General features: G+C 38.9%; 1 protein-coding gene across 2 annotated transcripts in view; it reads left to right on the plus strand.

The window, feature by feature from the left end:
* Nucleotides 1-26,167, plus strand: part of DNAH11 (dynein axonemal heavy chain 11) — a 361,390-nt gene that overhangs the window by 73,433 nt on the left and 261,790 nt on the right. For both annotated transcript variants that reach the window (XM_064290057.1, XM_064290055.1), the window contains 3 exons: nt 381-507; nt 13,413-13,562; nt 16,582-16,815. In XM_064290057.1, coding sequence (XP_064146127.1) covers nt 381-507; nt 13,413-13,562; nt 16,582-16,815 — 511 coding nt within the window. The remainder of the gene's footprint in view (nt 1-380; nt 508-13,412; nt 13,563-16,581; nt 16,816-26,167) is intronic.

Below are 26,167 nucleotides of genomic sequence, written 5' to 3' on the forward strand. Positions count from 1 at the left end.
CCCCAAACCAATTAGATCTTACTAATACTTTCTGTGCTCATGTTGAGCAATGCCAAACCTGTCCTCTCTGGTGCTGATTTGGAGTGTCGTTAAGAAAATCGATAAGTGGCATAAACCTAAATTTGATCTATATTTAACCTCAACTAGTGAGGTGCCTTTTTTTTTTTAGTGAGGTGGGTGTGTGTGTGTCTCTTCCTACCTGGTGGGATTGGTACTTCAGTCATAAGGAAGATGATGGTGTCAAATAGAGAGGTTGGGTTATGTGTTAAACAGTGAGACCATTGTGATAAGTGGACGGATGAGGAGCTGGGTTGCATTATGTTGCACTTTTAATGACTGAGTAGGCAAGAGATGCTTAAAAATATTTTTCGTTTGTATAGGCTTTCTCTTTGTGAAAAAGCTCTTACTGAATACCTGGAAACCAAACGCGTAGCATTTCCTCGCTTCTATTTCATCTCTTCTGCGGACTTACTTGACATTCTCTCAAAGGGAACTCAGCCTAAACAGGTAATGTTTTTTTGAAAGTCTCACATTATACTATGTTAGCTGGGGAATGCCACATTTCCTCTATCATTGTCAAATGCCACTTACTATGTCACGTGTGCCGAGAATTAGAACAACTGCAGATAAAATCCTTACTGCAGCAAAAGAGGATGTCAGAGGCTGTCAGAGGGAGTGTGAAAGGTAGCTGCCTGGCCCTCAGTAAAGAGACCCAAAAAAAATGACAGTTGCCATCTGATTGATTCCAACTCATAGCGACGCCATGTGTGTCAGAGTAGAACTGTGCTCCATAGGGTTTTCAATGATGGATTTTTCAGGAGTAGATTGCCAAGCCTTTCTTCCAGGGTGCCTCTGGGTGGACTTGAACTGCCAACTTTTCAGTTAGCAACTGAGCAGGTTAACCATTTCTAGCACCCAGGAACTCTATTATGCAAGGCTTATCTAATGAAAGAAATCAGCAGGAAGAAACACTGGTTCCTGATTCCTGAATCCCCCAGAATTCCAGGACAAGGGATTGGAGCATCCTTGGCCTGGCTAGCAGTTTTCTGAGGAGAGAATGGGCCACTTGCTGGAATGAGAGTATGACTGTTACCTTCTTACCTATTTATTTCTTCCTTATTCCCCAACTCCAGAGTAGCCTTAATTATTAAGTTGGACTAGCCCTCAGTACTGTCAGAGTTGGATTTGTATAAAGTCAGATTCATTCTCTACCTAACCCTCTCATTTTCTCCCACTTATACAAAAATAATGCATAACGTGTTTACAGATCTCATGCTAATATTTAAAGCAAAGCATATATTATCTTTTGTAGTCTGAGAACTCACATCAGAGACAAACTGTAAACCCACAGCACCCTGTCTTAGATACCTGGTGCTGCTGTAACACAGATACCACAAGTGGGTGGCTTTAAGGTACAGAAATTTACTTTCTCACAATTTGGGGTCCAAATTAGGGTCTCAGCTATGTTGATTTCATCCTCGTTGGTAGCGACAGATGTTCCTTGGCTTGTAAACAATCTTGACATAATGTCTGTCTTTCCCTATATGACTGTTTCCATTCTACTCTTTTATACTGAGAATTGATTAGATTTAGAACCCACCCTACTAGTTATGGCCTAGTTAACATAACAAAAACTCTATTTCCAAACAAGATCCTTTATACAGGTATAGTGGCCAGAATTTCAAAACATGTTTGTTTTTGTTTTTGTTTTTTTAATATTTTGTTTTTGGTGAAACTTTACACAGCAGATTAGGTTCCCATTTCTACACAAGTTGTTCAGTGACACTGGTTACGTTCTTCACATTCTCATTATTTCAGTTCTGGTTGTTCTGTTTCCAGTAATCTAGTTTCCCTGCCTGCTTACCTGCTCATCTTTGTTTTAAAGGAATTGTTCATGTTTAACCTCACATACATGATTTTTTAAAGGAACAGGAATGATAGTCTTTATTTTGTGAGCCAATCTGTTATTTTGCTAAAAGGTGACCTCAGGGGATAGTTTCACCTCAGGGTTTACAGAGTATCTCAGGGCAATAGTTTCTGGGAGTCCTCTAGTCTCAATTGGCCCAGTAAGTGTGGATTTTTTTTTTTTTTTTTTTTTTAAAGAATTTGAGGTTCTGTTCTACATTTTTCTCCTATTCTATCAGGATCCATCCATTGTGGCCCTGATCTAAACAATGGGTAATGGTAGTCAGGCAACATGTAGTTCTTTTGGTCTCAAGGTAGATGAGGCCATGGTTCAGGTAGATAGTCCTGTAGACTAGTTTCTTCATTGAGTCTTGGGTTTCTTTCTCTTTTGCTCTGGATGAGTAAAGACCAATAGTTGTATGGCCATTCCCAAGCTTTTAAGACCCCAGACGCTACTCACTAGACTAGGATGTAGAACATAAACTTTATGAACTATATTACGCCAGTTGACCAAGTTGTTACACGAGACTATGGTCCTAAGCCTTCAGACCCAGAAAACCAATCCTGGGAAGTGTTTGGCTATGTCTAAAAAGTATTTGTAACTGTGTCCCCTATGTACTTTATTATATATATGAATACACTTATATGCATATATATACACATACATATTCACATATACATATCTATTCATCTGTATCCTTATATAATACATAATACATATATACCCACCAATGTATTTGTTGTTGCAAAATTATATATGCCATAAGGAATTACCAAAAACTATTTTTTCTTGTGTATGTCTTAGTGTCATCTTTTACTTTGGTCAAGCTGTGCACACTTTATCCACATTTGGTGTTACATTTCCCATCACCAAAAATACCAAATATGTGCTATCTAGAGAGTGATTCCCCCTCCAATCCTGACTCATCCTTGGTAACCACCAATGAACATTGGTCTCTCTCTATATATCTATTCTTGTCTTTTTAGAAAAGTGAGATTATACAGTATTTGTCCTTTTGTGACTGATTTATTTCACTCAGTATAATGTCCTCCAGATTCATCCACGTTATAAAATGCTTCAAGGACTCATCATTCTTTATGGCTGCATCATATTCCATAGTATGTATGTACCACATTTTGTTTATCCACTCATCTGCTGAACTACACTTAGGTTGTTTTCATTTTTTGCTATTTAGTGCTGCTATTTAGTGCAGGATGGGTCCTGTTTCATTTTCCTGCAAATGGATATCCAATTTTGCCAGGACAATTTGTTAAAGAGACTGTTTCTTTCTCATTGAATGGACTTTGACCCCTTGACCCAGAACCAGGCCGTTTTGACTACTGTTGCGGTATTGTATGTTTTGTGTTGGGCAAGTGTGAGACCTCCTACTTTGTTCTTGTTCTTCAATATTGCTTTGGCTATTCAGAGCCTCTCAAAATGTGTTTTGAAAGAACACAGTTCAATCCATAACACACCCCTTACTATGAAGATTTAAAGGTATTGCCTTTCACTTAAACCTACCCAATTGTTAACATTCGTTTAAATCTTACAGTTGTTACAGTTGCTATAGCGATGAGTCGGAATCGACTCGACAGCGCTGGGTTATGGGTTTATAGATGGTTACTCCTAGAGTTGACCACATATTGCAGATTATTTTGAAGTTGAAGGCTGTGCTCTATTATTGTGGCATTGTTTCTGTGTTTTTTTTCTTGGGAAAAAATTCTTTCTTTAGGTATTTGCAGGCCTTTTCTTTTGAGTATGTTCTCTTCACATTGAAGTTTCCAGAATTTTGTTGTTCTTTGGACCCAGTATTTATCTTGATTATTTCTCTCTTGTTCCATTGTTTCACTTTGACCAGAAACCCAACTGAGCAGCTAATTCTTGATGTTTGTAACACAAGTACAGCCTTGCTATTAATAACTTGTTATTAAGTACAGCCTTGCTATTGAGGCTGAGTTTTCAATCAGCTTCAGCAACATTTTCTGGGTTGCTTCACAGGTATTGTCTCTGTAAACTCCTTTGATAAGATTTGCTAGAATCCCAGTGTATCGATCTCTCACTTACATGCTTTTATACATGGAGCATAGATTTGGAGGCTTTTTTTTTTTTTTTTAAGACTAGTTTCAAGCATAATAGTCATAACCACACTTACGCTCCTTCAACCCACTGAGGATGCCCTCATGACCTGGGCCCTTTGCCTAGAATGATTCTGTGAGGAATAGGCAGTCATATTGTATTCCATGAACATGTTCCTGAAGACATTGAGATTCCAAAATGCTTATTGCTCAGAACTAATTTTCAATTTGGAAATTAGAAGAGATGCATAAATCTGTAACTATGATAGCATTCTTTTTCTTTTAATTATATTTTTTAAACAGTAAACATTGTGTTGGCTGGTTTATTGAACAGTATCAATTCCATGGAGCACAAACATGAGACAGTTTTATTTTTCAGCACTCATTAAATCCCAAATGTGCCCTGCTGAATCTCTTTACACTGAGTAGTAGACCCTTCATCTCATCTTGGGGGAGGTATTATAACCTCTTGGTCCCTTTTTCTTATTAAAAAAACAAAAACTCAATTCTGCATAGCTTAAAATTCAATCTCATGTCCATGTCAAGGCCAGGCTTTCACATAATGAACGTGGAGTTGGGAGGGAGACATAGAATCTTCTATTCCCCTTTTCTGCCCCTTGATCTTGTAGATTGTCAGTTGTTGCCCTTTCTTAGAGATTGTTTCTGGCTCTGGTCAGCAGTGGCAGCTGTCCTCACCTACTCAGCGGGCACTGATGTGTTAGTTCTCTTTGTGGAACACACATGCCAGTCCTAAGTGGATGGGAGGGGGAGAAGGGGATGCTTCTTTGTCCCCCTCCCCCCCACCCCATTGAGATGTTTATGGCAGAACCAACTCTACCTCAACATTCCAGTTCTTGCCTGTGTAATCCAGCCTCTGCCTTTTCTTCCTCCTAGGGCCTTTTCCACTTAAACAGATGTCCACACAAGGGACAACATCCTAGATTCACTCTATCCCAGTTCCATGAGGGATTGTCTGACTCCTCTCACTTGACTTTAGAGTTGAGGTGGGAAAAGTATGTCCTTTACTTTCCCCACAAGGAGTGAGGGGAAAGCCAAGGTTGTCCTCTGTAGGTTGACAACTCAAAGCTGTGCAGATGGCTTCCTCTCTCCCTCTTCCTTCAGTGCTTTCCATAGAAGGGCTGTATGGAGGTAGATGGGGGTGAGGTGGTGAAACCTCTCTTACTAAGGCCTGGAGGAAGTATCTGGTCCTCTGCTTATGCCCTCTTTAGAACATGCACGTATTCAGTGCCTCGTGCCCTTGACTTAACTTCTAGGCTGATGCTAGGTGAACAGATCACTCAACATATTCTTGCCACCAACCCTTGCCATCACTTTTCAAATAGTCAAAAACTGTTTCATGGCTTAACTAGACAATATGTTGACTCACAGGTATATGCACACCTGATGCTAACTTTTTCTTTGCTGTTACCTTTGTGAAGTTATACAGTGATTTTTTTTTTTATGAACTCGAAGGTGTACCTTTTCAAATCCTTCATTTTATTTTCACAGCCTTATGTCTAATATTTTACAGAGAGTTATCTCTTGTACAGAGAGTTGTATCAGTACAGTTTACAGTGGCATTCCTCCCATCTACCTCATTCATTTTAACCATACCTCAATATAAGTTCTAAATTCTTGAATGTCAGGTACATAGCTCAGTACTAGTACTAGTACCACTACTGAATGAATGACTAGGTAATGTAGGGCATTAAAAAGATTTTTGATTATAATGAAGAAGGATGCTAAGATAACAGCATGCCCAAAACAGAAACAAAAAAACCAAACCTGTTACTGTCGAGTTGATTCCGACTCATTATAACGACCCTATAGGACAGAGTAGAACTACCCTATAGGGTTTCCAAGGAATGACTGATGGATTCAAACTGCTGGCCTTTTGGTTAGCAGCTGTAGCTCTTAACCACTGTGCCACCAGGGCTCCATATGTATGTATGTAGGCCTATATATGTTTAGATATGTATATGTGAATATATGTGTGTGTGTATTTATAGGTGTATGTATACATATATATGCATGTATGTGTATGCATATATATTCATATATATAATAAAGCATATAGTTACAAATACTTTTTAGACATAACCAAACACTTTGCAGGACTGGTTTTCTGGGTTTGAAGTCTTAGGACCATAGTCTTGTGGAACAACTCAGTCAGTTGGCAAAAATGACAGCATAGTGATCTCCAAAATCATTTACAGATATTCTGATGAATGCCAGCAACAGAGTTGTTTATACCATACTAACCAAAGATGGTGGGTACATCTACTTACCTGCTAACACCTTCTGGCCATGTGGCAATAGTGCAGACTTGCTTATAGTTCTCCTGGCCAGTGAGCTTTGAAATGATTAGATTTTTATAGATATTTTGAAATTTTGAGGAGATTCTTATCATTTCAAATTGTGCTCAAAATATTTCATTATCTTTTTGTGATACTAATTAAACTTCGAATAATTCAAATTCACATAAAATGTGATCACACAATTAGTAAAGATCCATTATTAGAAAAGATGTTTGGCCAGCTTTGTGATGCAAATAACATCCAGGAGTGACCTGTTGGAGCAGGAGAATTAGAAGGAAGAGCCCTGGTGGCACAGTGGTTAAGAGCTTGTCTACTAACCAAAAGGTCGGCAATTGGAATCCACCGGCCCCTCCTTGGAACCCTATGGGGCAGTTCTACTGTGTCCTGTAGGGTTGCTATGAGTTAGAATCAACTTGATGGCAATGGCTATATACGGGTAAGAACAACTTGGGAGCCCCTGGGTGATGCAAACGGTTACCGTACTTGGCTTCTAACTGAAAGGTTGGAGGTTCAAGTCTACCCACGGGTGCCTCAGAAGAAAAGCTTGATGATTGGCTTTTGAAAATCAGCCGTTGAAAACCCTACAGAGGACAGTTCTATTCTAATATACATTGGGTTGCCAAGAGTCAGAACTGACTTGATGGCAACTGTTTTTGTTTTGTTTTTTGGTTAAGGGTAATTGGAGTCCTCCAGAGCCACAATCAAGTCCCTGGGTGGTGTAAAAGGGTAACATGCTTAGCTGCTAACTAAAAGGTTGGTGGTTCGAGTCCATCCAGAGGCACTCAGAAGAAAGGCCTGGTGACCTACTTCTGAAAAATCACCTATTGAAAACCCAGTGGAGCACAATTCTACTCTGATACACGTGGGGTCACCATGAGTCAGACATGACTTGATAGTAGTTGGTTAGACGGCAACTTCTTACCCTGAAATGATTCTACAAAGTCAGTGTGCATTTACTTTCAAAGAAGGAGCCCTGGTGGTGCAGTGATTAAGCACTCGGCTGCTAACCAAAAGGTCTTTGGTTCAAACCCATTGGCAGCTCTGCAGGAGAAAGATGTGGTAGTCTACTTCCTTAGAGATTACAGCCTTGCCAAACCCGATGAGGCAGTTCTACTTTGTCCTGTAGGGTCGCTATGAGTCGGAATCCACAGCAGTGAGTTACTATGGAAGAGTTAATGCTTTTGGCAGTTACGCAGAAGAACCTGGGCCTGCTCTACTCTCTTTTCAGTATCAGAATCAGCTTCAGACCACCAGACACAGCTTTTTGGTCTATGCCTTTTGTGCTGACATTCCTGAATGTGCTCCCTGTAGTGTGACAGAGATAACATGACACTGCAGCTTGTGGAATAACAATGCGATTTCCCCATAAAAGTCACCCTTTGTGAGCAGATAACTCATGTTGACATCTTGTGAATGTCTTGAATACTTCAGGCCCCCCTCCTCCACCCACCCCCACTCAGTTTAAGAGTGTTGGTCAACATGAGAGTTTCTGCTGTTCATTGTGAGATTTGATTAGCCTGAAAATACCACCAGGGAGGTCTGATACCACTGAAACCTTCACTCTGCCAACAGACGTTCTCGATTTAAGGTACATGAGCTGGAATAGCAGAGTGAGGACATTTGTATGTTTAGAATGCCTTTGGTGATTACTAGCTTGTGGGTAAGCTTGATTAAGTTCAAGTTTTTAGAGAATTTTTCCACCCAGCATTCATGCTGACCTCCCAATGGCAAGGATTACCAGATATGAATTATCTAAAGAACTGTGGATATGGGTGCAGCTTAGCTTCAGTGGGCAAAAGTCTATCGTAGGTACTGTAGAAATGATACATTTAAAGGTGTGCTTGCATGATTGATTAGTCTGCTGCAGTGGTTATGTTCAACTGGTCTGAAGCCCTTACAGGACTCAGTGTTTAAGCTCTTTGGGGTTTTTTCCTCTCTAAGAAAAAAGTCCATTTTGTCTTTTTTCAGTAAACTAGCGCAGCAGTTAAAGTCAGCTGAAATAATCTGTTAATCTTTTGTACACCTCCAGATTGTTAAACAGTACTTTCAGTAACAACTTTGTACAGTCAAGCTATTTTAGACGTTGCTTCCTAATGACTTGAAAGACTCTTTTTTCCTAGAAGAGTGTGCACGTTTTCCCTTTTCTCATCCCCTCTTGGGCAAGCCGTGGATACTTCTCCATGATGGAGCTATGCTAAGGAAATTTAAAAAAAAAAAAAAACTTTCAGTGTGACCTGCTACATCTGTATTGTCTTACAGTAGTAGCCACGAGGCATACTTGGTTGGCTATTGAGCACTTGAAATGAGGCAATTGAGGAACTGAATTTTTAGTTTTAATAAATTTTAGTGTATTTAAATTGAAATCTAAAAACCGATGTTCATTTCAGTTACTGGAAAACTTCAATGTGTTTGGAGGAACTTGGGTGTGTGACTCTGCTTTTTCAACTGTATATTTTATGAAATCTCAGTACAGATTAAGTGTTTCTGATGAAAACAAATTGTACAGGCTGTAAATATAAAATACACACCTAGTTGCAAAGACTTAGTACAAAGAGAAAGCTGTAAAATAGCTCATTAATAATTTTCACATTAATTACAAGTTGTAATAATGTTTTGGATATGTTTAGGTTAAATAAAATATATTAAGATTAATTTCACCAATTTTTGTTTTGTTTTTAGTTGTTTTAATGTGGCTACTAGAAAGCCTCTGCTGCAGAAATTGTGGGGATGGCACAGGACCAGGCAGTGTTTCGTTCTGTTGTACACAGGGTTGCTGTGAGTTAGAAGCGACTCGACGGCACCGAACAACAACAACAGTCCTTACAGGAGCAGATTGCTAGGTCTTTTTCCTTCAGAACTGCTGGGTGGGTTTGAACCACCAGCTTTTTGGCTAGTAGCTGAGCACTTAAACATTGCACCACCAGGGCTCCCTATAGTGTCCCTTAGACAAGAAGAAAAGGGCTCAAACTGTAAGTGGTTAGTTGAGGGCATACAAGAATGAATGAGTTTTAGTTGAATTAAAATCAGTCCCTAACCTCATCTTTTCTAGAGAAAGTAGAAAGCTGAGTTTTATATGGGGCTGGAGAAGCAATGGGGAAAGACTCCAAAAGGGGACCAAAAACCCAAAACCAAACCCAGTCCCGCTGAGTCGATTCCGACTCATAGCGACTGTATAGGACAGAGTAGAATTGCCCCATAGAGTTTCCAAGGAGCACCCGGTGGATTCAAACTGCCGACCCTTTGGTTAGCAGCTGTAGCCTTAACCACTACACCACCAGGGTTTCCGCAAAAGGGAACAGACTCAGAAAATGGGCAAGGTTTTGGCTAACTTCCCACTGGCTCTGCTTACCTTCAGCAGAGCAGGGAGGAATAGAAGCTGCTTGCAAAAGAGTAGTTCGTCACAGAAGCTACCAAGTGGAGAGAAGCTCTGCTTAGCATAATTTAGGAATATTTCATATTTTAAATGGATGCCAAAGGCAGGTAACGAAAGAATTCAGGTGTGTGACAAAGAAAGTGAATCTGATTTTTAAAATAAATGTCATAAATTTGATATCCAATAGAGATGATCCTTTCAAAGTAGTTCATATAACATGAACTACACATTGTATAGCCAATACATACTTTTTTTTTTCTTTCTTTTTTTGCCTTTTGAAGAGGCATTGTAACTGCTTAGAATTCTAATACAGCTCTTTCATGGGAATTCTCTCCACAGCCAATTTATAAGCTGCACAACAGAATCAGGATTATTACAACGTAGGTTTAAAATAAAATATCAGTGTAATGCCATAAGTGAGATCACAAAATTGAGTCATGTAAAAATGTGGGATCCTGCCAACAAGGAGTTCTGTGCCTTATTTTGGGATCCAAAACTGTCCTGGTTCTGGCCTTGGCTTCATGTCACCTAATGAATTTTGTTCAGCTTGAGCCTTAAATTCATGAGAAAACTGTGAAAAAAAAGGATAAAGATGTCCCAGAGGAAGTGGTGTTGGCAAAAAACCTTCACATTAAAGAAACTCTCAAAAATATTTCATGACACTGAGATCTTAAAGTATAAAATGTTGAAAGCTGACCTAGACATAAAACGAAACACAGTTGTCCTCAAGTTGATTCTGACTCTTGGTGGCCCCATGCAAGTCAGAGTAGAACTGTGCTCCATAGGGTTTTCAAAGACTGATTTTTCAGAAGTAGATCTCTAGGCCTTTCTTCCAAGATGCCTCTGGGTGGACTCAAACCTTCAACCTTTCAGTTAACGGCTGAGCATGTTAATAGACATAGGAGTGTGATAGTTCGCCAAGACGTAGAAAAGATAGTTGCTCCTTATTATAAGTTATACAGTGTTAAGAAGACAAGCACTGTTCAAGCTATTCTTGATAAATTTTCTACAAAGAAATAAAACACTTTAATTCTTAATGTTTCTAATGTTATCAATTATAGTATACTAAATATTAGTTTTACTACTTTTTTCATTTCCCTGTACATTTACAACCAGAAGTAAGAAAGTTTTTAATGTTTTGATGAAAAAATTTCAGAGTCACAGCTTAATTGTATTTTCCTCACTGATTGATAAGATCACTTGACCTGATTTTAGCTTGCACAGTCATTTTATAATCTGCTCACTAGGGGGTGGATGCACCTAATTTATTGTAAACTGAGAGAGCAGCATTTCCATTTTTGTTGCTAACTTTTTATAAACTTAAAATATGAAGTTACTAGCGCTATTTTAAAATATTGGAAGTGTTCAGATCGTATTTCTTGAGAGAGATAAGAAAGAGAGGTCTGTGACAAGTTATGGAGCCCTGCTATTGCAACTGTTAAACACTTAGCTGCTACCTGAAAGGTTGGTGGTTTGAACTCACCCAGTGGCTCCGCCGGAGGAAGACCTGGCGATCTGCTTTTGTTAAGATTACAGCCTAGAAAACCCTATGAGGCACTTCTACTCTGTCACACGGGGTGGCTGAGTCTAAATCAACTAGACAGCACTGAACAACAAGAACATGACATGTTCTTTTTATTTATCCTTTTTAGTTGTAAAATAAAAGATATTTCCAAATAGCTAACTAGGAAGAAGGAATTTTAATATCATATTAACAAATACAAAGAGACTTCATTAGAAATGAAGCAGATCTGAGGGCAGCAGGGTTCCATATTAGTTAAGAATAGGCCCATTCCAGCAGGAACTTTAAATAGAGAGAAGATTGAATATCAGAACATCCAACTTCAAACATACAATGGCTAAGTGATGGGAGAACGACAAGCCTTTCCTGGCCACTGACTGAGTACAGAACCTGAAGTTCTTTTGAATCTGTTTTCGCACCAAAGCAATAATGTGTGAGAGTGTATGACTGTTGAGGTCTCATTTACACTGCAGTTTTTCATCTGAATATTATCTGGGCCCATTACACAGAAGCCATTCAACATCTGTGCACTTCCTGGCCACTTCAGCTGTGACAGTGAATTGTTAGATTGTTGGAGATACTTTCCGTGTATAAATGTCCTTTGGGTGATGTACAGGGATGGACGAGGATATGATAAGCCAGACAGTGGTCTGTCGGCTTCCAGTCTGTCTTCATTTAAAGTAAGTGAGAGCCTCAAAATCTCATCCATTTCAAACTCAAGTTCTTCCTGTGATTTTCTTTAATACTCAAAGTACAAATACAGCAAAAAGCTAAAAGCTTCAAATATTAAAGCACCCTAAAAAAGTTCCTTACCCATGTTGACATTGGTCTTATCTTGCAGGAAATTTAGGCAGGTTGCTCTTGTTTCTGTCTTTGGTTTACATTCCCCAGAAGTTAGCTCTAGAAGCCGCTGGCCCCTTAGTTTCAAGTCCAGTTGCACCGCCATTCAAGAAAAACTTAACAGAGAAGGAGTCGCTATAGTGGAAATAAAGGAAATGGATACTATTCACCTTCAGACCATCTTCTGGTTATTACTGGCTTTAATTTGCTCTGTGTGTAAGGAGAGAAGAAAAGGCCTGGTGATCCACTTCCCAAAAATGAGCCATTCAAAACCTGGGGGATCACAGTTCTACTCTTACACATATAGAGTTGTCAGGAGTCGGAGTCTAGTCGACAACAACTGGTTTTTGTTTTGTTTTGGTAAGGAGGGAATGCTTCTTCCCACTCCAGATACTCCTCTTGGCCACTCTCTGCCCTTTACGCAGTCCATCCCAAGGAAGGTAGTGTGACTTACATTGATAAAGCATGTCCTCCTCCTCCTCTTACTTGGGTGTGAGTCTACCTACAGAAAGCGCATTGTCTTCTCCTTTCCTCCTGGCCAAGACTTGGGGCAGAGCTTCTAGGTGGGGAGGCATATCCTGGTCTGTGCTGATCTGATTGGATAGACATTGTGGATAATTCCAGGGTTCTGTTTGGAGGCCAACTAGACTTCATTCTGTAAACTGGCCTGTAGCAGAACAAATGCTGATATTTTATCTTTAAGTTTTGGTCTTTGTTGTATTTTTCAAGTTGTCAGGAATATGGGTAGAGTTCATTATGCTATTGGTGGTTCCTGTAACAGACCCATCACTTAGGATGTAAGATGTTACAATGACAGAACAATTTAGACTTTACAGATATGGCCTGGAATTGTAGGTTCAAAATCGAACTGCCACTATCAGTTATGTCAACTGGGAGAAGTTACCTAATAATTTAGCTTTAATTTCCTTATCATTGAAAACTGGAAAGTTGTATTCCTTATGGAACAGGGTTGCTGTGAGGCTCGTGTGGTATCAAAGCAAGTGCAGTATAACATCAGATCCAACAAGCTTAGGATTATTATCTAATTCACATTTTTATTTTCAGAAATTTTAACATAGCTTTTTATAGCATAGATTAATAACGTAAACCTGATTTTTAAACAGAAAATGGGTAGCTTTGCATGGTAAGCATTTACTGCTCCAGGGTTGAGAATAGCACCAGAGTGCCTGGCCACTTCTCCATCAAGGCCGTTTTAAACTCTGGAATTTTAGAAGTGTTTATTTTGAGGGAAGACACTTACAGCTGACTCTGTAACTCTATAAAGGAAGTTTTATAAATTCACATAGCATCACCCCTAGTAACCAGAATACATCTGCAGTCAGAAATGCCCTTATCTTTTCTAATTATTGTGCCTTAGGTAACATGTCACCTTGCCAAGCTCTTCGACAGCATCGCAGATCTGCAGTTTGAGGACAGTCAGCATGTTTCCGCGCACAGAGCAGTCGGAATGTACAGCAAGGAGAAGGAGTATGTCGCGTTCCAAGCCGAGTGTGAATGCATAGGCCATGTAAGATTTGATGATGAAGTTTTCTATCCTTGAGGAATATCTTCAGGGTATTTTTAAAAATTCAACAAGAAAAAGTCAACTAATGTCAAGTCGGCCGCTGGTTAGTTTTGTGCGTGAAGATTCCTGTTTACCTGTATCCAGTATGACATGCTTCCTGATTTCTGTTTCGCTTTGGCACCCAGCTTGGTCTTAGAGACGCTAAAAGTGGAACTAGACAGAAGGGGCTGTCGCAGATTGAGTGGACCCCAGAATTAGTAACAAGCGCAACCCAGTAACTAAGTCTCTACATAGCATATTCTGTTGTCACGCCTCTCAGGAAGTACAGGGAAGGGCTAGAGTGAAGCAGCTCCTAGCCGTAAAGTATTCTTTAAACAGGCTTTGTGGCTGAGTATTCTGGAGTGAATGTTCTAAGTGGCTGCTTGTAAATAAAGTTGAGTCTAGCAAGCCGATGTCTCATACTCTAATTACCATGTGCACAGACAGTTAAGCTAGCATGTTCTCTTTTCTTACCACCAAATTCCTCAAAGTTATTCTTTACAGTTATCCATAAGAATGGCTCATTATGATTTATGAAGAAGCTTTTAGTGTATACGGATGATTTCCAGGAATTGAACCTTTTCGTGATGATGCTTGTATAGCTTGGGTTAATCCACAGAGTAACTGAGGCAGTAGCTTCTATTATAGACCTTTTTGGGCTGGGGCAGGGGGTTTCTTAAAGTGTGCCATTCAGAAATGTGATTGCAGGCTTTATGCCGGGGTTTTCTCTACTCCTCTCTGTTGGTTTTTAATAGTGTACCAGAAAAACCCTGCCAAATGAAGGGGAAGCAGATGGTGGAATACTTTGATTAAAATATATTTTTTCCTCTCTTGGGCTTTTTAGGACATTATTACAAAGATTAGAAAAAGTCACCATAAACTATCTTGACAAAAGAGTGTGGCTGTCTGCTACCACCCAGCAGACTGCTGGCTGACTGGCATGGTGCCCAGAGCAGAATAGTCCAGTTGACGGATGTAGTTGTCACCAGAAGGAACCTTTGATATTTAAAGTTTTTATAGTACTCTAATTTATTCTCTATAAGCAACTTATGCTCCAGACTTGAGCTTATACCACATTTACCCTCTAATTGCCTTTGCGTTATAAAAAAGATACTTTTCATTTAGACCTTTTTTTTTTTCTTTTCTTTTTATGTACTTCTATGATTGGTTCCTCCTAATTTAGACCATTTGTATTTTATTCGTCAAATGTTTATTGAATACCTGCTATGCATCAGATGCTGAGTTAGGCTTTTGTGAATCCGGAAATAAATGAGACATAGCCTCTGTTCTTGAGGAACTCTTAGGCTAGTTGAAGAGATGGATATATACATAATTAGTGAAACTGGGAAGTGGTAATTGCTATTATACAGGATGAAAGGTTATGAAATACTGAGAAGTGGGGATCAAACACCTCATTAGAGCTTAGTTAAATCATACTAAGTTGCAGTTGTGGGCACAGTCTTATGAAAATGATCTGAGATGTCAACTGACACATGTGTTTGGTCTTCCCAAATGGAGTGTAAAATTCTTGAGGACAGGTGGCCATATCGAGGACATGGGAGATACTCAGATGATTACTGATTTACAGAGGGAGCTTGGTGACAGTGAAAGAGTTGTGATAGTGACTAAAACAGAGATACAGGATCCTATTGATTAGATCAGGGACCCTGAACTCTCATGCTTGTTAACAAAGCACAGCTGTGAAGTCAGAGGAGGAGGCTCTTACTAAGAGATATTGGGGCCATTGCCAGAGCTGTGCTTCCTTTTTCTTTCAGGAGGGAAGGATGTCAGCTCATTAACTATATATCACTCCTTCCCAGTTCTCAAGAGAGAAGGTCCTGGGGATTCAGGTGCCCTCTTCACAGGGGTAGGGAAAGAAATCAGTTATAGTGCCTTTAGCCCCTCATGTGGTCCTTGGAATTTGTTTATTGTAGTCACGTTTTTATATTGCTGTGATCAATTATTTCCAAATTGTAACGCTTGTGCTTGTGCATATGTGTGTATCAGCTCTGTAATGTCCCGTGGAAATGGGTACACAGACATATGGGTTAATCAAAGCATATTTGAATAGGATGGAAAACTGGCTGAAACGTGTTTGTAGAAGCAAAATAGACTTGAAATGAGTTTTTAAAAAGAAGATTAATTTTCACAAGTCAGCAGTTGTCCTATCTCTTATACTCTCCTGCTGTCTAATTTCTGACAAGTGAAAAGACGAGAACCAGTAGGGAAGATAATTAAGATACTTGCTGAAAACACTTTGTCTTACTAAGAAGAAATATGAGGATTTTAGAGTAGATGTTTTGGGAGATTTAAAAAAATTATCAAAAGATATATATTTAAAAAAATTAATTGCCTATTTTCCCCAAGGCTCTAGAATATTATTTATACCTCTATATATACCTCTGATATTTGGTTTTTCAAAACAATTGGGCATTAGCAGAGGAGATTTGGGTCTAGGGCCTCCCTCCCCCTTGTCTTCAGATCTGCAGAAGAAAACAGTAGTACCTCCTCTGTTTAAGGTGTGGAAAGGTATCAGCCACCTGGTAAGAGAAGTAAGATGAACAGTGTGAAGACAGGTTCATGTACAAAGAAGATGGCTAAGCAATCAGTTGTTTGACTCCTACCTTTGAGTTATCCTTCTTCTGGTTTTCTGTGTTGTTGTTAGATGCCATTGAGTCGAATCTGACTCATAGTTGACCACATGTAACACAGTAGAACTGCCTCAGGGTTTTCTAGACTGTAATCTTTACAAAAGCAGATAGCCAGGTCTTTCTCTCATGGAACCACTGGGTGGGTTCAAACCATCAGCATTTCAGTTAGCAGCCAAGTGCTTAATCATTGCACTACCGGGGCTCCTTTCACATGGATTTAAAATAAATTCCCCTGTGACCTTACTTTCTGCGTGACCTTAGAGCCGTGGAAGGATGAATTATCTCTCTTCTCTGAGAAGCCTATACTATAACATTTCAATTTGCTTCCGAAGGTGGAAATGTGGCTTCTGCAACTTGAACAGACCATGCAGGAAACAGTGCGGCATTCGATCACAGAAGCCATAGCAGCCTATGAGGACAAACCTAGGGAACTGTGGATTTTTGATTTCCCAGCTCAAGTTGCACTAACCAGCTCACAAATATGGTGGACTACAGATGTAGGAATCGCCTTCAGTAGACTGGAGGAAGGCTATGAAACAGCCCTAAAGGATTTCCATAAAAAACAGGTATTTTATAGATTTATGATTTCAAGACTTGAAGGAACTTGAAGAGGTAAGGTTCCTTCATTTGTTCATCCATTTATGGAATATCTTCTTTGTGCAGGGCTCTGTACTGGAACATTTCAGCCACCAATTGTTTAACTTTTCATTTTCTAACTTTGTGTGATCGCTATTCTAGTTTTCTACGGGGTTTTATTTTTTAATTTTTATTGTGCTTTAAGTGCAAGTTTGCAAATCAAGTCAGCATCTAACACAAAAACTTATATACACCTTGCTGCATACTCCCAGTTGCTCTCCCCCTAATGAGACAGCCCGCTCCCTCCCTCCACTCTCTCTTTTCATGTCCATTTCGCTAGCTTCTAACCCCCTCTACTCACTCATCTCCCCTCCAGGCAGGAGATGCCAACTTAGTCTCAAGAGTCCCCCTGATCCAAGAAGCTCACTCCTCACCAGCATCCCTCTCCAACCCACTGTCCAGTCCAATCCCTGTCGAAAGAGTTGGCTTTGGGAATTGTTCCTGTCCTGGGCCAACAGAAGGTCTGGGGGCCATGACCACCGGGGTCCTTTAGTCTCAGTCCGACCATTAAGTCTGGTCTTTTTATGAGAATTTAAAGTCTGTATCCCACTGCTTTCCTGCTCCCTCAGGGGTTCTGTGTTGTGTTCCCTGTCAGGGCAGTCATCGGTTGTAGCCAGGCACCATCTAGTTCTTCTGGTCTCAGGGTGATGTAGTCTCTGGTTTATGTAGCCCTCTCTGTCTCTTGGGCTTATAATTACCTTGTGTCCTTGGTGTTCTTCATTCTCCTTTGGTCCAGGTGGGTCGAGACCAATTGATACATCTTAGATGGGCGCTGACTAGCGTTTAAGACCCCAGATGCCACTCTTCAAAGTGGGATGCAGAATGTTTTTGTAATAGGTTTTATTATGCCAATTGACTTAGATGTCCCCTGAAACCATGGTCCCCAAACCCCTGCCCCTGCTACGCTGGCCTTTGAAAACTTTGGTTAGTCCAGTTGTGCTGACCTCACCTGTATTGTGTGCTGTCTTTCCCGTCACCTAAAGTAGTTCTTATCTACTATCTAATTAGTGACTAGCCCTCTCCTACCCTCCTTCCCTCCCTCTCTCGTAACCATCAAAGAATATTTTCTTCTCTGTATAAGCTATTTCTCGAGTTCTTGTAATAGTGGTCTTATACAATATTTGTCCTTTTGCAACTGACTAATTTCACTCAGTGTAATGCCTTCAGATTCCTCCATGTGATGAAATGTTTCACATATTCATCTGTTCTTTATTGATGCATAGTATTCCATTGTGTGAATATACTATAATTTATTTATCCATTCATCTGTTGATGGGCACTTTGTTTGCTTCCATCTTTTTGCTATTGTAAACAGTGCTGCAGTGAACATGGGTGTGCATATATCTGTTCGTGTAAAGACTCTTATTTCTCTAGGATGTATTCCAAGGAGTGAGATTGCTGGATCGTATGGTAGTTCTATTTCTAGCTTTTTAAGGAAGTGCCAAATAGATTTCCAAAGTGGTTGTACCATTTTACATTCCCACCAGCAGTGTATAAGTGTTCTAATCTCTCCACAGCCTCTCCACATTTATTGTGTTTTTTGGATTAATGCCAGCTTTGTTGGAATGAGGTAGAATCTCCTTGTAGTTTTGATTTGCATTTCTCTAATGGCTAATGATCGTGAGCATTTCCTCATGTATCTGTTAGCTATCTGAATGTTTTCTTTACTGAAGCGTCTATTCATATCTTTTGCCCATTTTTTAATTGGGCTATTTGTTAATGGCTAATGATCGTGAGCATTTCCTCATGTATCTGTTAGCTACGTGAATGTCTTCATTACTGAAGCATCTATTCATACCCTTTGCCCATTTTTTAATTGGGCTATTTGTCTTTTTGTAGTTGAGTTTTGGCAGTATCATATAGATTTTAGAGATCAGGCGCTGACTGGAAATGTCATAGCTAAAAACTTTTCCGAGTCTGTGGGTAATCTTTTTAATCTTTTGGTGAAGCCTTTGAATGAGCATAAGTGCTTGATTTTTAGGAGCTCCCAGTTATCTAGCTTTTCTTCTGCATTATTAGTAATGTTTTGTATACTGTTTATGCCATGTATTAGGGCTTCTAATGTTGTCCCTATTTTTTCTTTTATGATCTTCATCATTTTAGATTTTATATTTAGGACTTTAATCCATTTTGAGCTTATTTTTGTGCGTGGAGTGAGGTATGGGTCTTGTTTCATTTTTTTGCAGATGGATATCCAGTTATGCCAGCACTATTTGTTAAAAAGATGGTCTTCTCCCCATTTAACTGTTTTGGGGCCTTTGTCAAATATCAACTGCTCATATGTGGATGGATTTATGTCCGGATTCTCAATTCTGTTCCATTGGTCTATGTATCTGTTGTTGTACCAGTATCAGGCTGTTTTGACTACTGTGGTGGTATAATAGGTTCTAAGATTGGGTAGAGTAATGCCTCCCACTTTGTTCTTCTTTTTCAGTAATACTTTACTTATCCGGGATCTCTTTCTCTTCCATATGAAGTTGGTGATTTGTTTCTCCATCTCATTAAAGAATGTCATTGGAATGTAGGTCGGAATTGCATTAAATGTGTAGATCACTTTTGGTAGAATAGACATTTTTATAATGTTAAGTGTTCTTATCCATGAGGAAGGTATGTTTTTCGTTTTTTTTTTTTGGTCTTTTTTAGTTTCTTGCAGAAGTGTATTGTAGTTTTCTTTGTATAATTCTTTTACATCTCTGGTAAGATTTATTCCTAAGTATTTTATCTTCTTGGGGGCTACTGTAAATGGCATTGATTTGGTGATTTCCTCTTCGATGGTCTTTTTGTTGGTGTAGAGGAATCCAACTGATTTTTGCATGTTTACCTTGTATCCCAGTACTCTGTTGAACTCTTCTATTAGTTTCAGTAGTTTTCTTGAGGATTCCTTACGATTTTCTGTGTATAAGATCATATCATCTGCAAATAGAGATACTATTACTTCTTCCTTGCCGATCTGGATGCCATTTATTTCTTTATCTAGCCTAATTGCTCTGGCTAGGACCTCCAGCACAATGTTGAATAAGCACAATGATAAAGGGCATCCTTGTCTGGTTCCCGATCTCAAGGGGAATGCTTTCAGGCTCTCTCCATTTAGGATGATGTTGGCTGTTGGCTTTGTATAAATGCCCTTTATTATGTTGAGGAATTGTCCTTCTATTAGTATTTCGCTGAGAGCTTTTATCACGAATGGGTGATGAACCTTGTCAAATGCCTTTTCTGCATCAGTTGATAAAATCATGTGATTCTTGTCTTTATGTGATAGATTACATTAATTGTTTTTCTAATGTTGAACCATTCCTGCATACCTGGTATAAATCCCACTTGGTTGTGGTGAATTATTTTTTTTTGATATGTTGTTGAATTCTGTTGGCTAGAATTTTGTTGAGGATTTTTGCATCTAAATTCATGAGGGTTATAGGTGTGTAATCTTCTTTTTTTGTGGTGTCTTATCTAGCTTTGGTATCAGGGATATGGTGGCTTCATAGAATGAGTTTGGTAGTATTCTGTCCTTTTCTATGCTCTGAAATATTGTTAGTAGTAGTGGTGTTAACTTATCTCTGAAAGTTTGGTAGAACTCTGCAGTGAAGCCGTCCGGGCCAGGGCTTTTTTTTCTTGGGAGTTTTCTGATTACCTTTTCAATCTCTTCTTTCGTTATGGGTATATTTAGTTGTTCTATCTCTGTTTGTGTTAATTTAGGTAGGTGGTGTGTTTCTAGGAATTCATCCATTTCTTCTAGGTTTTCAAATTTGTTAGAGTACAATTTTTGATAGTAATCTGGTATGATTCTTTTAATTTCAGTTGGGTCTGTTGTAATATCGCCTATCTCATCGTATTCGGGTTATTTGCTTCCTCTCCTGCTTTTCTTTTGTCAGTTTGGCCAATGGTTTATCAATTCTGTTGATTTTTTTCAAAGAACCAGCTTTTGGTCTTGTTACTTCTTTCAATTGTTTTTCTGTTTTCTATTTTGTTTAGTTCTGCTCCGATTTTTATTGTTTGTTTTCTTCTGGTGCCTGAGGGTTTCTTTTGTTGCTCTCTCTTTGTTCAAGTTGTAGGGATAATTCTTTAATTTTGGCGCTTTCTTCTTTTTGGATGTGTGCATTTATTGATATAAATTGACCTCTGAGCCCTGCTTTTGCTGTGTCCCAAAGGTTCTGATAGGAAGTGTTTTCAATCTCATTGGATTCTCTGAATTTCTTTATTCCATTCTTAATGTCTTCTATAATCCAGTCTTTTTTGAGCAGGGTATTGCTCAGTTTTCTTTAGTTTGACTTCTTTTCACTGCTTTTTCTGTTACTGATTTCCACTTTTATGGCCTTATGGTCAGAGAAGATGCTTTGTAATATTTCAATGTTTTGGATTCTATTAGGGCTTGCTATATGATCTAATATGTGGTCTGTTCTACAGAATGTTCCGTGTACACTAGAAAAGGAAGTATACTTGTTTGCTTTTGGGTAGAGTGTTTTGTATATGTCTCTGAGGTCAAGTTCATTGATTGTGGCATTTAGATCTTCCGTGTCGTTATTGAGTTTCTTTCTGGATGTTCTGTCCTTCCCCTGAAAGTGGTGTTTTGAAGTCTTCTAGTATTATTGTGCAGCTGTCTATCTCACTTTTTAATGCTGTTAGAGTTGTTTTATGGATCTTGCAGCCCTGTCACTGGGTGCATAAATATTTAGTGTTGTTATATCTTCTTATTGTGTTGTCCCTTTAATCATTATATAGTGTCCTTCCTTATCCTTTCTGATGGATTTAACTTTAAGGTCTATTTTGTCAGAAATTAATATTGCCATGCCTGCTCTTTTTTGATTGTTGTTTGCTTGGTGTATTTTTTTCCACCCTTTGAGTTTTAGTTTGTTTTTATCTCTGAGTCTAAGTTGTGTCTCTTGTAGGCAGCATATAGACGGATTGTGTTTTTTAATCCATTCTGCCATTCTCTATCTCTTTATTGGTGCATTTAGTCCATTTACATTCAGCATAATTATGAATAGGTATGAATTTAGTGCTATCATGTTGATGTCTTTTTTTGTGTGTGTTGTTGGCAGTTTCTTTTTCCTACTTAATTTTATTTGCTGTGTACATTATCGTTATATATTGTCCTTTCCTCATATTCATTGTTGTTGATTTTCTTTCTGCTGAGTCTCTATTTTTTTGTTGTATTTCATTTTCATGTGTAGGATAGTTTGTTTCCTTTGTGGTTACCTTGTTATTTACCCCGTTTTTCTAAATTTAAACCTAATTTTTATTTCTTTGTATCACCTTGTCTTCCTCTCCATATGGAAGATCAATGACTACATTTCTTAAAAAAAAAAAAAAACTTAGCCCCTCTTTATTGTCTTAGTGTTGTCTTCTTTTACGTAATAACATCGCTCTTTCCCTGTTTTGAGCATTTTTTTATTTGGATTTATTTTTTTTATTTCCCTGCCTGGTTGACTTCTGATTGCTCTGCCCAATGTTCTAGTCTTGAGTAGAAACCTGATATTATTGATTTTCTAACCGAAGAACTCCCTTTAGTATTTCTTGTAGTTTTGTTTTGGATTTTATGAATTCCCGAAACTTCTGTTTATCTGGAAATGTCCTAATTTCACCTTCATATTTGAGAGACAGTTTTGCTGGATATAAAATTCTTGGGTGGGAATTTTTTTCCTTCAGTTTTTTATATAAGTCATCCCATTGCTTTGTTGCCTGCATGGTTTCTGCCGAGTAGTCTGAGCTTATTTTTATTGGCTCTCCTTTGTAGGTGACTTTTTGTTTATCCCTAGCTGCTCTTAAAATTCTTTCTTTATCTTTGGTTTTGGCAAGTTCGATTATGTGTCTTGGTAACTTTCTTTTAACATCTACTTTATGTGGAGTTTGATGAGCATCTTGGATAAATATCTTCTCATCTTTCATGATATCAGGAAAGTTTTCTGCCAACAATCTTCAACAATTCTCTCCATATTTTCTGTTATCACTCCTGTTCTGGTACTCCAGTCACTCGTAGGTTATTTTTCTTCATAGATTCCCGCATGATACTTAAGGTTTCTTCATTTTTTTTAATTCTTTTTTCTGATTTTTCTTCAGATATATTAGTGCCAAGCTCTTTATGTTCAAGTTCAGAAATTCTGCCTTCCAGTTGCTCAATTCTGCTCCTCTGACTTTGTATTGAGTTGCCTACTTCTGTAATTTTATTGTTAATCTTCTGAATGTCTGATTGCTGTCTGTCTATGAATCTTTCCAGCTTAAATTTTTCATTGTGTTCCTGAATAGTCTTTTTAATTTCTTCAGTTGCTTTATCTGTGTGTTCCTTGGCTTGTTCTGCATATTGCCACATTTCCTTCCTGATATCTTGAAGGGTTCTGTATATTACTCTTTTGTATTCTGCTTCTGGTAATTCCAGGAATGCACTTTCATCCAGAATATCCCTTGATTCTTTGAGAGCTTGTTGAGGTGATCATGGTCTGTTTCATTATGTGACTTGATATTGTCTGTTGTCTGTGAGCCATCTGTAAGTTATTGTATTAGTTTATTTTATGTTTGCTTTCTGTGTCATAGCTTCTTGCTTTGTTTTGATACGCCCGAATGGGTTGCTTAAGTGAGCTGTCTTGATTATTTTTGCCTTTGGAGCTCTGACGTCTTGTCCCCAGATGGCTAGAGCTGTTATCAGGTGTATCAGTCTAGGAGTTCACTCAGTTTTCTTGTATGAATTCAGCTCAGGTGTCCAGGTAGATGATCATCAAGTGCATGGCACAGGCTCTGTCCTACAGTCTTAGAGGGGCAGAGGTGTTTGATGTAGGTACCAGTACCTGTTTGCAGCAAGGGGTCACACTCGAAACAAGGCAGGGGGCTGAGAATCGTCCCCTACGTGTCTCTGAGGAAAGCATGTCCCTGTTCCCTAGATCGTACAGGTGGGTGGGTTCTGCAGATGGACTATGGGCACCCAATGTTTTTGGTTGTAAGGACGGGGACGTACCAGTTATTCTTGGACCCCTGTCGCAGGTGGCTGGGTCACCTGAGTGGAGCTACCAGTCCTTAGGCCCCAGGTGTTGGTAGGTGTGGACCCTGTTTAATAGGCAAAGCAATGTCAAACATCAAACACCCACCTCTCTGCCGCACAGCTGAAATGGTTGGAGTCTGCCAGCAAGGGCTTATTTTCCTGAAATAGGCCCACACAGGTCCATGCAGAGAGGAAAGTTGCTCAAAGCCCATGGTCTGCTTATGCCTGGACAGGAGCCACTTCTGACCTGAGCTCCCCTGGTTAGTGGAGCTGGGAAATAATTGTAAATTTTGTTTCTTTTCCAAGGCCGGGAGGATGGCTCTAGGTGTTCAGCCGGGCCTATATCAGGTCCAGGGGAATCAACAGCCACTGAAGCCGGCTTGGGGGCAGGGAGGGACGGTAAAATATACTCAAGTACTTAGCTTTTCTCGAGAGCGCCGTTATTCTCTGGTACCAGAGGTGTGAGTAGGCTGTGTGACTGGCTGCTTCTCCCTGAGGAAACTGTGGCCGAACGTTAGTACCAGCTCGCCGCTGCAGTTCCCGGAATGGTGCTTAAGGCCTCCCCGTGATTCAGTTCCGGTAACTTCACTCTGCTTCTGAACTGTCTCATCCTCCCCCTGCCCCTCAGTTCGTTTTCTAAGCTTGCCTTTGATGTTCAGGGCTCCTAGCTTGTCAAAAATATACTCGTTTGACTTGTTTTTTTGGTCTTTGTTGTAAGAGTGCTCCCCGGAAGCACCTATCTATTCCGCCACCTTGGCTCTGCCTCCTCTACAGGGTTTTAAAAAATTTCATCATGCACATTGTCCCTTAGGCTCTAGAATTTCACTCATACCTAGACACTGTGCCTGTTTTTTTCTTTCTCTGTAAGAGTCTCCATCTAGGCTGATCATGCACTTATTAGAAAATATGTATATGTTTTCTGTCATTCAACAAAAGCAAATGTTTTTATAATTGGGTTTTCTGTTAGTTGTAAATCACGGTTGAGCAACTTTGGAAAAGAGTCTATTTAGAATTTCATGTAATTCATGCCCGCTATGCTATATTACCTCCTTAAGCCTCCCAACTTCAGGTGTGTGCTTAGCTGTGGAACAGTGCAAAAGTATGACTTTTCTTTTTGGCTTATAGATTCAGAGAATATTAGACATGGAAAGGACTTTAAGTATTAGTTTTTCTTCCTTTCTTGTTTTCAGTGGATAAAATCTGAATCCAGAGGTATTAAGTGATTGTCCCAATGTCACACAATTTCTAAGTGAAACTGGCAGGGCCAGCACCCTGTCCCTGGCACTGAATTCACCATGCTTTCCCACTGTTCCCTGCTGCTCCTCTTCTGCCTTAGTAGTACTTTTTACTCAATGCCTCAGAAATCAAATAGATTCAGAATGTGAAGGATACTCGTATTGTTAATACATTCAGGAATTTTAAAGCATGTTGATTATTTCTTTTAATTTTCCTGTTTTAAACTTAGTGACCATCCAACTATGTTTTGTTAATTAAGGAGGGCTTCTTTTTTTACCTTTGTACATTTACTGTTGGGGAAAATCAATTCTCAATTTTACTTCCTTGGGAAAATGGGGTTTCTATTTAGTGGGCTTGCAGTAATAATTTAAAGAGGTGGCTGGCTTGTTTCTTCGTAGGATGCCATCTGCAATTTTAGTCCCTTGCACTTGGATGAGGAGGCTAAGCATTACATTACTTTTCATGGGCATAAATAACTAAAATAGTTAAATTGCAATTGATTACATTATGCTTTCCTTATGAATAGAGCTTTCTGGTTAATTTATTGCTATTTGTGCTTTTATTTGCATTATTACATTTAATGAATTTAGTAAGGATTTTTTTTAGTAAGAATATCTTATAATACTTAAGGTATAATAAAATAATATCCTCTAAAACTTAGCTATTATTAATTACTAGTTAAACTTGAATCTTTCAGCGAACTTCTATTTATTTTACTCTAAATTCTGTCTCTTCCTTCAACTTACCCTTGTCTCTAGCTCATCTTTTTTGGTATTATTGAGTATATTGTATTGCTTAGACCAGTAAATGACATTACTTGTTTCTTATTTGTAGCCATTTTATTGTTTTAAATTCCATGATTTCTTAATTATTTGTTGTTAAAACTGAAAAAGAAAATACAGATGGGTAAAGAAAAAAAGCAGGAAAATTATGAAACTATATATAGATTCAATTTTCACAGATAACTATTGACTTTTTTTTTAATAATTTTTATTGTACTTTAAGTGAAAGTTTACAAATCAAGTCAGTCTCTCACATATAAACTTATGTACACCTTACTACATACTCCCATTTACTCT

This window comes from Loxodonta africana, chromosome 8 (genome assembly GCF_030014295.1).
Source record: "Loxodonta africana isolate mLoxAfr1 chromosome 8, mLoxAfr1.hap2, whole genome shotgun sequence".
In the NCBI taxonomy this organism is placed as follows: domain Eukaryota; kingdom Metazoa; phylum Chordata; class Mammalia; order Proboscidea; family Elephantidae; genus Loxodonta; species Loxodonta africana.